This window comes from Mytilus californianus, unplaced genomic scaffold (assembly GCF_021869535.1).
Source record: "Mytilus californianus isolate M0D057914Y unplaced genomic scaffold, xbMytCali1.0.p SCAF_5, whole genome shotgun sequence".
Taxonomy (NCBI): Eukaryota; Metazoa; Mollusca; class Bivalvia; order Mytilida; family Mytilidae; genus Mytilus; species Mytilus californianus.
The window spans coordinates 106669665-106684476 of record NW_026262701.1 but is presented as its reverse complement, the minus strand read 5'-3'; the positions used below and the strand labels follow the sequence as shown (position 1 = coordinate 106684476).

The 14812-nt window shown below is 31.9% G+C and overlaps 1 protein-coding gene across 4 annotated transcripts in view; it reads right to left on the bottom strand.

The window, feature by feature from the left end:
• The window catches only part of LOC127700465 (pre-mRNA-splicing factor ATP-dependent RNA helicase PRP16-like), an 80321-nt gene that overhangs the window by 41528 nt on the left and 23981 nt on the right, over nucleotides 1-14812 (bottom strand). For all 4 annotated transcript variants that reach the window (XM_052203953.1, XM_052203952.1, XM_052203954.1 and 1 more), the window contains exons 11-19: nucleotides 14453-14614; nucleotides 12387-12533; nucleotides 10896-11106; nucleotides 10246-10308; nucleotides 9136-9291; nucleotides 7959-8059; nucleotides 7114-7160; nucleotides 6041-6203; nucleotides 5272-5436 (exon numbers count right to left, since the gene is read on the bottom strand). In XM_052203953.1, the coding sequence (XP_052059913.1) occupies nucleotides 5272-5436; nucleotides 6041-6203; nucleotides 7114-7160; nucleotides 7959-8059; nucleotides 9136-9291; nucleotides 10246-10308; nucleotides 10896-11106; nucleotides 12387-12533; nucleotides 14453-14614 (1215 nt within the window). The remainder of the gene's footprint in view (nucleotides 1-5271; nucleotides 5437-6040; nucleotides 6204-7113; nucleotides 7161-7958; nucleotides 8060-9135; nucleotides 9292-10245; nucleotides 10309-10895; nucleotides 11107-12386; nucleotides 12534-14452; nucleotides 14615-14812) is intronic.

Genomic DNA, 14812 nt, shown 5'->3' with positions numbered 1-14812 from the left:
CTTAGTATATATAGTATAGCATCAATTTATTTCCTGATGGGAGAATCTGTTATGAATGGTTAATTATCATAACAATAATACCTTCAAAAGTAAATTGATTTTTGCAGGAAAGCTGATTTTTCTGTGAGTAAGGAACATACTAATTAATTTTGATTCCCTTAAGCCACAGCATTTCTGATTTTACAAATTTTGCCTTTATATTAAATATGTCCAACCTTCAGTCAAAATTTCTATGTACATTTAGCAAGTTACAGCGAACTTTTTTCCATCTCAACATTATGCACGTTTAACAGACATGATTTAAGTACATAAAGTGACTCATAATTCTAATTTTTTACTATCAAGTCTAAATAGTTTTTAATATTTTATCATTACTCAACATACTAAATCTCAAAAGATTCTGTCCAGAGGCAAATCAAAATAGAAAAATATCTATAAACAATTGTCTGAAGCTGTTTCTAAACAATATTTCTACATGCATTAACATTAGATGATATATTTTAGAGTCATTTTTGTTTTAAGAACATCCAGAGGTGATTAAAAAAACTGTAACATGACCGTTTACAGATGCGAATCTAATATTTTGAAAAAGGGTGGGGGGCTTGGGCCCCTCAACAAGGCAACATTTGGACTGGCACATGTAAAAGTAAAAAGTCAATGCATTAACCATTAATGTAGCTCCATAAGGGGGACCAAGGCACCCTGGAAACCCCCCCCCCCCCCCCCCTAAATCCACCTCTGGGTTATTGGAATTTCAATTATTTTATAATGTATTAACACATGGTAGTAACACTTGTGTAATGATAAATTGTGATAGTGGTAATTTACTTAATGTAGTTACTGTTGCCTAAATCAGTATACAGCAAAAGCATTACCCAAACAATTTGTCATCAGAAAGTAGATAAAACACATTTACTGTACAAATATTTTTTTGGATGTGGATATCAGTCTTTATTATTTCTAAGCATCTATGAGTTAAATGGTAAAATTGATTTTTGTCAAATTCATCTTCTTACTGTTTTTATCATGGCTCCATAAACTATGAAGAGCAAATACCTTCAACTAAAAAGGGTTTTCCATAAGAGTACATTAATTTGGAATAGAATTCTCCAAATTTTAGACAATATGATCTACAATTAATTTTAGGACCATTGTGGCCGCATGACAATCATATCTTTGCCTTTATTTAAGTCTTTTTAAAACTCACAACAACTGGATGAAATTCAAATATTATTAATGGCAAAAAAACCTCATGATACTTTTTATGCTGTCAAGTTTATAGTTTCATAGTCCCTAAAACATTTTGGGACACTACACAAATATCTATGAATATATTGACTGCTTTAAAATATTTTCTATCTCCTTTTTTCGGGCAAAAGTTGAAAAAAAAAATACAATTATTTTTTATCATTTCAAATGAATATTTTTATGTGCACGTGACATTTGGCACAGGCATGGTTTATTTATGTTTATTTATGTTTTAAAAGTTATGTGACCTAAAAATTAAATTCATATCTTTGCCTCTAGAGGATTATTATCAAAGAGATTCATAACAATAATGACTAATAAAATAAACTGTTACTATACCTCTTAGCTACTATTTATTACACAGACTTACCATTACAGGTCAAAATAGTAGATATATACTTATGCTTTTATACAAAAAAAGAGGTTAACCACAAGTAACAGTGCGGTGAACTTTTTATCTATGGCGATGACAGACTTACTGTCTACAAATTTTAGCAAAGAGGGCACAGTTTAACAATGCACTTACAAAGCCTTAGTCTTATCCTGTTGGTTTCATTCTGATCAGCATATTTCTACCTATTTTTTTTCATATTGCATCACTTTGTTTATATACACAAGTTTGACATCATTGCAAGCTACATAAACTTGTTTTCCCCCATCCCTTTAAACAAGTTAATTACCCTTATCCATTTTTTTAACATCCCACTTTTTCGTCTTTCTAAGTTAACATTTCAGTTCCAAGGAAATACCATTGTCTGACAGATATCCATATTTCAGGAGCAATGTTTAGAAAATTAAATTCTACATGAAATCTTTTATCAAACTATCAAAAAAGAAATTACAAATGTGTATGAAATTAATATCATAAAGTTATTAATGTTAGATAAAGTTTCATTGGAAGAAAACATTTCATGTTTATTCTTACAAAAATCTGATCAAATATGAGCTGCAAGTCATTATATGAAGATTTATATTTTTGACACAAGATTGTTGGTAAATGTAACTCTAAATGAAACTTTACTTTTCAAGGTCAAACAATTTTGACTCACAAAGCCCTAATAAGACTTTTCCAGCACTGTCTATGAGATGGACATAAGGAAATAGAATATGTCAATATATTGTGTTGTGAATGTGAGATGCTACATGTATGCATTATAATAGTACTGTTGGTAACTTGAAATGAAACTTTACATTTCAAGGTCAAACAATTCTGACTCACAAAGCCCTAAGACTTTTCTTCCAGTACACTGGATGTTATGTCTATCAGATAGACACTGGAAATAAAATATTTGTCAATATATTGTATTGTGAATGTGAGATGCTAAATGTATGCATTATTATAATATTGTTTGTAACCCTAAATGAAATTTCATTTTTCAAGGTCAAATAATTCTGACTCACAAAGCCCTTAGACTTTTCTTCCAAAACACTGGATGTTATGTCTATCAGATAGACACTGGAAATAAAATATTTGTCAATATATTGTGCTGTGAATGTGATATGCTACATGTATGCATTATCATATTGTTGGTGACCCTAAATGAAACTTTATTTTTCAAGGTCAAACAATTCTGACTCACAAAGCCCTAAGACTTTTCTTCCAGTACACTGGATGTTATGTCTATTAGATAGACACTGGAAATAAAATATTTGTCAATACATTATGATGTGAATGTGAGATGCTACATGTAAGCATTATTATAATATTGTTCTTTTTCATTTAATAACTAATATACAATAAAGCTATAAGCAGGTTTGTCTTTTGTTTTGATGTAGTCTATTGAATCTTTGATATAAAAATAAGGAGATGTGGTATGCCAATGAAACAACTATCCACCAGATTCCATAGGCCAGGATATAAACAGTTATAGGTCAATGTATGGCTTTCAACAATGAGAAAAACCCAGACCATATAGTAAACTATAAAGGCCTTATCATGACAACAGTCTGTTTTATGCTATATACAATGAAAGAAAAAGTAAATATGGAAGACAGCAATAACTAAATTACATACTCCTGACTTGGGACAGGCACACAAAGAATGTGCTCCTGGCTTGGGACAGGCACACAAAGAATGTGCTCCTGACTTGGGACAGGCACACAAAGAATGTGGCAGGGTAAAACATGTTTGTGAGCATTCAAACCGTCCCCTCAGTTCTCTATTTTGTAAAAGTACAGAAAGCTTCTCTTAATCAATTTCTGACAAACACACAGTTCAATGTGTATATAACATAGACATACAGAATATAAAATCATCAGGTTTATATGTACTTGGATACAATTTTTTGGCATGTGCAGATCTTTATGGCACCCTTCTAATGTTTGTTTAGAATATTGTGTATAGGAATTTAAACCAAATCCTTTTGTTTCAAGATATTTAACAAGACTCAGTTTAGCATAAATATGATTTTTTTGTATCTCCTGCAGATCTGTAAAATCTGTTAAAATTATTGCACAAGGAATTGAACAACCCTTGATACTGATGATAGTATATGTATACGTACATTGGCTTGACTTGCAAGTTTTACAGACCACAGCAATCATTAAGGAAATTCCACTTCTGGATGTCCTCTTCCAAATATGGAAATCATTTTGAAATTATGGAGGACAATGAATACTTTTTCACAATCTTGAACTATTTCATATAGCCATCTTGAACAAAATGCTAAATTTTGCCTACCAGTTGATAAACATAAAATAAACATCCTGTGTGAATAATATTTTAGGCAAGGGTTTTTGTTCTATACAATTTCTTAGAATATGTGAATCAAACAGTCAAGATTTTTTGTAATTTGGCCATTTTACTGAATTTACTGTTATTTCAAGAATGATAAACCCCATAAAAGGATCTATGCTAGGCTTTAAGTAGTGTCTTATTTAAAAGAAAATAGATTTAAAACAAAACAAGAGTGCACTCGCCTGCTTTACTGACCATTTAACAATCATTCTCTACAAAATATAGTTGACCTATTGCTTATAGTATCTACGAAAACAGTAATAACCAGGAAAACTAAACATTGACCAATGAATCAGGAAAATGAGGTCAAGGTTAGATGAGCACTGCCAGACGGACTTGTTCACCTTACAATCATTTCATACACCAAATATAGTTCACCTACTGCTTTTATCATCTAAGAAACAGATGTTATCATGTAACTTTAACCTTGATAATTGATCAATGAAATGAGGTTGAGGTCAGATGAATCTGTCAGACAAACGTGTAGACCTTGCAAGGAACCATATACCAAATACAGTTATTCAATTACTCATAATAAGTGAGAAATTTACATAACAAAAAAGGAATAATTTTTTAAAGCAGTTGCTTAACAATGAAAATGAGGTCAAGGACAATGAACATATGACAGACGTAAACTTCGTAACCTAAGACATCTGTTAACAAGGCATGAAGCTTCCAAGTTTTCTACCCTCTGAAATATAAAGCTGTATACAAATAGTTTACGCTGCCACCAGATTGTAATCCCTATGTCATGCATTCTGCAACTTTCATCACAGGTGAGACAATAGACAAATGACAGACAGAAACTTCGTAACTTAAGGCATCTGTACACAAGGTATGAAGTCTTCAGGTCTTTTACCCTCGAAACTTCAGCACTGCACTGCATCTCAAGGGAGACAATTAGTATTTTAGACATGGCTGGATCTACTCACCAATACTTCAGCACTACACTGCATCTCAAGGGAGACAATTAACATTTTAGACATGGCTGGGTCTACTTACCAATACTTCAGCACTGCACTGCATCTCAAGGGAGACAATTAATATTTTTAGACATGACTGGGTCTACTTACCAATACTTCAGCACTGCACTGCATCTCAAGGGGGAGACAATTAACATTTTAGACATGGCTAGATCTACTCACCAATACTTCAGCACTGCACTGCATCTCAAGGGAGACAATTAACTTTTAAGACATGGCTGGGTCTACTCACGTATACTTCAGCACTGCACTGCATCTCAAGAGAGACAGTTAATATTTTAAGACATGACTGGGTCTACTTACCAATACTTCAGCACTACACTGCATCTCAAGGGAGACAATTAACATTTTAGACATGGCTGGATCTAATGGAAATTCTACCATTTGTCTACCCATTGGTGTCAGACATCCTGTGTTATCTATGGCCCCCAATATCCATAACTGATACATGGAATTTAATATGTTGTCCTACAATATAACACTGACATAATTATAATCATTGTATTTTCTACTTCATTTCCTTTTTCTTCTTCTTTAGGACAAGGCTTTAAGATACCTATTATTTTTTAAAGATCTACTGATCACATTTTTGTGACATTGAAAAGAAAAATGCCATGTCAAAAATAACTATGAGAAAACTGTAGGTAATATTGAACCAAATGTTGGTGATCATTAAGAAGACTGTTATAGATTTTTGAGAAATGGACCTAAATGAAAAAAAATAATCAAATTATCTCTACTCTACTAACTTGAAATGTCATTCATAGAGACCTTAATATACTGAATAGCATAGAACTTTCAAAAAGAGATATGGCATATACATCAATGTGACAGCTACCTTAAAACTCAATAAAACCAAAAATGATTGCATTGATTATACATCATAGTTTTAATATCATAATCACAAAGCCAAACCATCACTTAACCCTGTAATGTAGGTCATCATGACCCAAATGTTGCAGAACATTGAAGTCATATACTGGTGAAAGTATTATTATTCTCATAAACTCATTAATTTTTTACCAAGACAGAAGTTTTGCATTCCCTAATACAATATTAACAAAGTTCTTACCTGTGGAGGAGGGTCCATAAAATGGAATTTTAACAGATCTTGTACCCCTAGAGACTTTAGTAATAACACAACATTAGCTAAGTTGGTCCGCTGCATTTCTGGAATGGTTGTAATTAACATTTCATCTTTATACTGCCTCTGTGTATATAGTCTGTAACAGTGACTGAAAATAAAGACAGGATTTATATAGTTTTCTGACTTGTATTCATCAAATTCAATACCAATTTTTAAAACAATGCTGTTTAAAGTTTACAATTTTTGTATAGATGCAGTATTTGGTGTTAACTAAGCTCTACATTAAAATCAACAGACCACCAACTGAAGACAGATGCTGTCTGATTTCCAAAATAGATACATTTGACCATGAACCTATTTCTTGAGTTCACAATTTCTACCTAGGATACACAGATATAAGTTGCCCTGGATCTTATCTGCTTACTCCCACTGACCTTAAGTTTATCATTAGCTAGTATGTTAACAAAAGTTACACTTGTTAACATTGTTTACCTCTGGTTAGTTCTGGACTGAACAGAAACAAAAGTTACCCTTGACCAGACTTTCTGGTTAGTATTTTATGTAAAAACACATTTCATTATAAACTTGTTCTGCAAGACAGACCTCTGATTACAAAACTAATATTGGCTTTAATTATACAAGTGACCACTGTTACAAAACTAAAGCTAGGCCTATTTTGCAAGTCCATCCTGATGTATGTTACAAAACTCAACACAGGCCTATTCTGAAAGTCCTTCCAAACCTATGTTACAAAATTCAACATGGGCCTATTCTGAAAGTCCTTCCAAACCTATGTTACAAAACTCAACACAGGCCTATTCTGAAAGTCCTTCCAAACCTATGTTACAAAACTCAACACAGGCCTATTCTGAAAGTCCTTCCAGACCTACGTTACAAAACTTAACATGGGCCTATTCTGCAAGTCTGACATCTGGTTACAAAATGTACCCTTGGTCTGTTTAATAATGACATTTCATCAAAACTTACATTACCAAAGGTCATATTTCTCATTTTCTCGTGATAACTGGTTATTTGGTCTGTTATTAAACTAAACTTACCCTGGACCTGTTCTGCCAGCCCTTCCTGATCTCTGGTTAGCATTGGCCTGTAAAAAACAACAAAATATAAAAATACACAGAGCTTCAAAAATTAAGTTGATGTGAACATCCAATTACAATCTACAAAGATAGCAAGCAAAAAAGAAGAGTTTGTCACTTACTTTAAAAGTTTAACTTTACAGTTATTCAAAATATATGTTCATTCATGGAGGTACTAAATTACCTGGCTTGACTCTTCCTATACATTGATCTATATGGATATCCATGTTTTATTAGAAAATCTACTTTCAAGTAATGTTTATGAATATTGAAATATATCAGCGTTTCAATAGTCTAGTGCAGAAGACAGAAAAACATTTGTAGAAAAGTTATATGCATATGGTAGAAAAATTATTTTTAAATCATAAAACAAAGGGAGATAACTCATGTTGGGTTTCAGGTCTGAAAAAAGTAGTTGCACAAATGTTGCAAATTTAACTTGCTGTGAGATTCTTTCCATATATGATGTTGCCTTGATTTTTACATATTGATTTGATATTTTTTCCCTGCATTATTAGAACATACACATAATAACAAAACCAATTCTTTAGAAATGGCATTTTCTACCTTTTTCAGATCTAGTACAAAAGTTGATAATCTGTAGTTATGTTGTCAAATTATTTAAGAAGATGTTTATCTGTGCCAGTTTTGTCTAAGAACCAGATACAAGGAAGATCAATTTCCTTTTAGGCAACAGTGCCATAGACTTCATTGATTAATCATGTTGCCTGTCTATATTTCTTATACTAGTAAGTGTCTTTGTAAAAATCCAGGTCCATATTTCTTTTTAACGCTTAATTTCCTACCTGACTAATAGGGAAGACTTGCAGAGAATCCATACCAATCTTTGGATTGAACACCTTCAGTTTACAGTATCCAGCATCAACAACAAAAAATATACCGTCCACTGTAAAATAGTATCAGTTTGTATCAATATTAATCATAATATAAAATAATAATTATGACCAATGGTACAACCATCCATCAATAACCAAAGGACAAGGAAATAAATAACTACAGGTCTTCAACAAAACTATGTCTCTATATAATATTAGAAAAGAATCAAAAAGCATAGAAAATAAATGGAGAATGTGTCCATGGGACGCAGATGATGCCCCTGCATGCATATAATGTTATAAAGGGACATAACTCAAGAATGGTAAAAGTAACGCCACCCAAATTCCATCTTGATCTGAGTTTTGTGGTAATAAGCATTGTGTATAAGTTTCAAAACATTTGGTTGAGGCAAACTTTAGTTAGAGAACGGAAACTAAAAATTCAGCAATTTTTCCATTTGTAAAGGAGCATAACTCTAGAATGGTAAAAGTGATGCCACCCAAATTCAAACTTGATCTGTGTTTTGTGGTTATAAGCATTGTGATAAGTTTCATAATATTTGGTTGAGGCAAACTAAAGTTAGAGAACGTCTCACTGGCAATCATATCATATCTCCTTATTTTTATATAGACAGTAGTATACTTAATAGATAATGTCTATAGGTTGCATACAGCTAATTCACAAAAACCACACCTCTTTTGGGGAGATACTTAATTTTCATAGAAATAGTGTTTTGATAACCACTTGGTTCCCAGATATGATCTCCATGTTTAATCTCATAGAGACACAACTTGGAAAATCAACCAGTATAAATACAATTGGATAGCAGTCAAATTGAATTCTCAGGTTGACTCAAAGTGAATGGAGGGGTAACACAGAATTCTGGTGTAAGCTTAAAATCTAAGAAGTTTGAGGCATTTAATGTTGAAAAATGATGCATAACCTTTTGTTTTGATCTTTGCAAAAAATAGTAGTACAAGTGAAATGTCTATTTCATTATATGATGTTTTATGAAACTTCATAGTAAAAGTGGCACAGTGGTATGTGTAAAAGGAGTTCCTAAGAGAAATTGCATTGTCTTTATTTACACAGAAGTGCAACCAATAATGGCATAAAAAAATTCATTTCTCCACATGACAAAGTTACCTGTTAATGATGTCTCTGCTATATTAGTAGCTACAATACACTTCCTCATACCACCAGGAGCTTTCTCAAAGATCTTGGCTTGTAAGTCACTAGGTAACTGGGAATAAATAGGCAGTATAGCTAATGGCGGGGCGTCATCTAATTCTTCTAGTCTTTCTGAAATAAACAAGTTAGTAAAATAAACAAAATGGATAGTGTTACGGCTAATGGTGTTGGTCCAAAATTGAGATTGAGATGAAGTTCATATTTATGTAGTACCGTATATTTATTGAGTAAAACCTGTATAAAAAGGTCATTTAGGGACCAGAGAAAACTGACATTATAAGAGAAGTGTAAATTGAGGTTCAAACTTTAAAGGCATAACTACAGTGGAACAAGAAGAGGGGGACCCGACGAGACAGGTTTTTGTTTAATAGAGGTGACCTTTATAGCAGGTTTGACTGTATATAAATACAATGCACTTCTTGATATTTTTGCTTAGGTGCATTCAATCCTTGGTAAAATAAGAACCTGATTGGTCAAATAAATTCCAGAAAACTTAGAAAACAAAAATTTAAAGGAAGGGAAAATCATGATTGGGCAACATCTTTCTTCATATATCTAATTTGAAAAAAAGAATAAATAAATAAATAAAATACATAGGTCTGTTTTTTTCTTGCACAACTTCATTTCATTTGTGTTGAAGTGCAGTTGTTTTCTATTGATGCAATTTAATACTTTAAATGTATTTTTCTGAATTTCAAGTTGTTGACATCAACTTTATCATTGTAAAATCTGAAAAAAAATCATTTTGGCATAAAACAAAACAAGAAATTACTTCCCCTAGCATTTTGTACTTGTTATGGTCGTACCCCCACTCACACAAATTTTTGTTTCGCCAGGCTGAATTAGAATATTTTGTTCTAATAAAGTCTGAAGTTTATTCACTGTTTACTTTAATAAGGGTAACCATATGGCAAAGGAATAAAACATGCAAAAATTGAACAAAAGGTGATGTGGTGTTATTGACCATAACAGCTCTTTCTTAAAAAGTTCAATTACTTTACACATACAGAAAACAACTAAAAGCTCTGGATCCACTACTGTTTTACAGGATAAGTTATAACATACCTGCCAATATTTCACATGTGACTTCAATATCTTCCTGTCCTGGCATAAATACCAATATATCACCTATAACACAATGAAATAGTCAACAAAATATGGAGACTGAAATCAGAGAAATTAACTTTATCTTTTTTTGTATTCCTAATAATCTATCAACAGTTTGCTTTCTTCCTGATAGGGCTTTGAATTCATAAATCACTACTATACTTGATTCAAAATTTATGGCTAATGTATTTAGTAAAAAATCTATCATAATTTTTGTGTGTACTTAGTGCTAAGTATAGATTATCAGTTTTCTTAACACTGATATTTAAAAATTTATATTCACAGAAAACCTGATAATCTGTTTATCATCCTATTTCTGATCTACAAATTCTGCTTATGTCCTAAAACCTTAAGACTTATATTATGGAGCAACAGAGCAGGATGATACAGGCACAGGGAAGCAAAATAAGTTGTGAAGTGTAATACTCACTGCCTTACACTTTCAAGCATTTGTCATAAAGAGGAAATGCAAAAAAAGAAAAACATACTTCTAAACTGTGCATGCCATTCATTTAACCAGATAGTTGTCTTATAATTATTAAATCCATACAAGACCAGTCTGGTAAAAATCATGCCAGTGTTGGTTTGACTGGTTTTAAAATACCTACCATCCAGACCCATTAAATGTATCTGTAATGACTGTTTCACAGCAGCATCAACATAGTCCTCAACTGTATTCCTACTGAAGAATATCTCCACTGGGAATGTCCGTCCTGGGATAATAAATTCTGGAACATTACCAAAGAATTTGGCAAACTTTGTGGAATCCATAGTGGCTGAGGTGACAATCAGTTTTAGATCAGTTCTCCGTGCAACCACCTGAAATGTAGTAGGAAAAGGCAATAAGGTATATTGGCAGTTGATATAGGTGCACCAACACAACACAACAAAGTGGACAACATTTAAAGATACATATTAAATTCTGAAGAGCAATTCCATTATACCTTTACAAATAATTTTTTCCACTAAAAACTTTCTATGTGTCCACCTCTGACATATTGATTTCTGTGCAGTTTTATTTTTAAATAAGTCACAAAACAAGACTATGTATCCATAGGACATCATACCCCTTCAAGATTATTTCATTCCATATTCAGTGAACTGAATAATCTGAGTCAAAACCTTATTTTGGTATATATCTTTAAAAGTTTACTAATAGTGAACATGAACCAAGTTCCAAGTTGATGTAACCACAAGCTACCTTAAACTAAAACTTTTAAAAAATGATATAGGAGGGTAATAAAAATCATCAAATATTCACTGAACAGGGGCTGATAAGATCATAATTGCTCAAGTAAACTCAGACAAAATTAAATTGTAGTTATCTGTGCAATATTGTCTTAAACAGCTATCAGATTTTAAACAGTTCATGTAAAAATCTATATAAATTTGATTGTTTATTTGTGGAAGCAATTTTTTTAATAGTTAATGGAAAGATCCTTGGATCACTGGGCCTATAATTTTTTTACCATCGACTTTTCGTATGAAGAATTAGGTCCCGCATGTGGCAGGTGTGCTCGACTCCAATCTTAATTGACTAGGATTGTTAGTTTTCCTACCGAATGTTGTGATTCTCTCCGGGCACTCCGTCTTCCTCCACCAACAAAAACTGACCGTCATGAAATAGCACAATAGTGCTGAAAGTGGCGTTAAACATCAATCAATCAATGAAGAATTAGGTGTATAACATGCACTTCCTTGGTTAACATACAAAATTCATACAAATTTGATACCACCTGTAGGAATATATTTTCTACTATTGTGGATTCATTTACTTTCATGCATACCAATTTTCTTGGATTAAGGAAAAAATTAATTTTGTGGATATTTGATTTCCTTGTTTTACAAAACTCTGCATGCATGCCCATAGAAAATTTGTACTTCGTTGAACATTTAAATTTATTGTTTACTTGTACCCACGAAATCCACGAAAATTGGAATCCACAGTTGTTTTTTTATTGTTTTGTGGTTGTTTTAGATCACTTGACATACACCCAAATCTCTATATTCAAACTGTTTCAGTATATAGTCTGTTTGCTTTAACATATTTACATTTCAGATAAACTTTTATCAAAATTTTATGAGGATGTTGAACCCACCTCTCTTAATAAACCAAATAATACATCTGTATTTAATGATCTTTCGTGAGCTTCGTCCATAATGATTGCACTGTAGTTATCCAGGTCTTGTTCTCGTAATGATTCTCTAAGTAATATACCATCTGTCATATACTTTATCACAGTATTCTGAAAAAGACATACTTAAACATGATATTATAATATTAAAACTAGGCAAATTTGAATATTACCATAAAGTGTCCCTGACATTTCAAAACCAGTATACTAAACAGCAATTCAACTGTCCCTAAAAATGTTAAAACATTAAAGTTAAACACCAATTCCTACAAATATCTGTTGATATGGATAAATATAGATTCTTACATTGATACCAGTGGATTATGGGATTTATCCAATCGAGATAGTTAAATTATCAATTTTAAAGTCTGAGCCTTGGCGAGGACTTTAAAATTTATAATTTAACTATCGAGATTGGATAAATCCGATAATTCACGAGTAACTATGTAAGAATCTGTTTCTCTAATGATTAAAAAATACATTTTCATTTTTTGTTAAACCAAAACCCCCTTCGAGTGCCTTCCACATTTCACAAAGTTGTCAATTTCATTAACACCTGTTAGCATATTTTGAGCTGATAAAGGTTATGACCCTTAAATTCATCCAATCATCTTCTGAGATCACCGACAACCACACGTTGATTAAATTTTTTTATACAATGAGTGCAGAAAGGTATAAATTGTCAAAGAATTAGAGAAAGTAGTATTTCTCTAATTCTTTGACAATTTATACCTTTCTGCACTCATTGTATAAAAAAATTTAATCAACGTGTGGTTGTCGGTGATCTCAGAAGATGATTGGATGAATTTAAGGGTCATAACCTTTATCAGCTCAAAATATGCTAACAGGTGTTAATGAAATTGACAACTTTGTGAAATGTGGAAGGCACTCGAAGGGGGTTTTGGTTTAACAAAAAATGAAAATGTATTTTTTATTCATTAGAGAAACAGATTCTTACAGTTACTCGTGAATTATCGGATTTATCCAATCTCGATAGTTAAATTATAAATTTTAAAGTCCTCGCCAAGGCTCAGACTTTAAAATTGATAATTTAACTATCTCGATTGGATAAATCCGATAATCCACTGGTATCAATGTAAGAATCTATATTTACATAAGAACAAATAAAAAAGCATAGATTCAACACAACAAACAGGTTCCAATTCTAAACAGCAATCATAATCGTATATATATTTGGGATGTATACATTTGAAAGATCAATTGATTGATTGAAAAGCATTGACCCAAGCATATTTAAAACAAAGTGTTGAAGCACTTCAAAAGTGCTTCATACTAAAAATATGAACACAATCGATGCTTTATAACCCTATAAGTTACAAAAAGAAGCATTCAATTCTTGTAATAAAATTGAGAATGGAAATGGCGAATGTGTCAAAGAGACAACAACCCGACCAAAGAGCAGAAAGCAGAATAACATTTTTATGCTACAACTAGGAAACTACGAGTTATATCAAATTTTTCATTTGTTTTCCTTTGCATTGTTGTAACGTTGTCATGGGAACCAAGTGATGTCATGAATGTTGCATTTTATAAAGGAATATAATTTTAATTTTGGAATGCCTTGCAAATGTTGTCAGCCAATCAAACGTATGGATTCATATGAAATATACATGTAATTAAATTATTTGAACATTCTTATCAATTGCAAAGCCTGATTCTAAACATACCAAATAACATTGTATGTCTTAAATACGGTTAACATTTGCAAATTGTGTGATAAACACGCATCCATCAGTATGTGAATATCTATTAAGTCATATGAAAGTTATACAAATTAAAAAATGGTATCATTGAACCATACTGTGTTCAATTACAAAATTGATATGGATTATGAGTGTCTATTGTGTATATTTATGTTTGTTTTGAAGAAGACATTTCTTAGTTGCGAATCTGATGTGTAATGCAAGCATTGCTAAACAATAAATATACTTAAACAATCTTCTCATTCAAAGCATATGTAATACTATTCAAAAGTCAATAATTCTCATGAAAACTGGTTTAACCTTTACCTCTGAAGTGCAATCCTCAAATCTAATGGCATAACCAACATCATCTCCAAGTTTGACTTGCATCTCTTCTGATACTCTCTTAGCCACAGACATAGCTGCCACTCTCCTGGGCTGGGTACATCCCACCATACCACATTTGGTATAACCATCTTCATGTAGGTACTTTCATATGAAGTATACAATTAAATATTAAGGAATATATATGAACATGCATGGAAATACAGTCAGAATTTGCTCTCAATATAATAATATTTTATTTTTTCAGTTTTGCATATCTTTGTAACTTTGTTTAAAAAATTATACTTTTAAAAAAAAATCAAGTTCCTCCTTATTGTTGAAGGCCCTACATTGACCTATAGT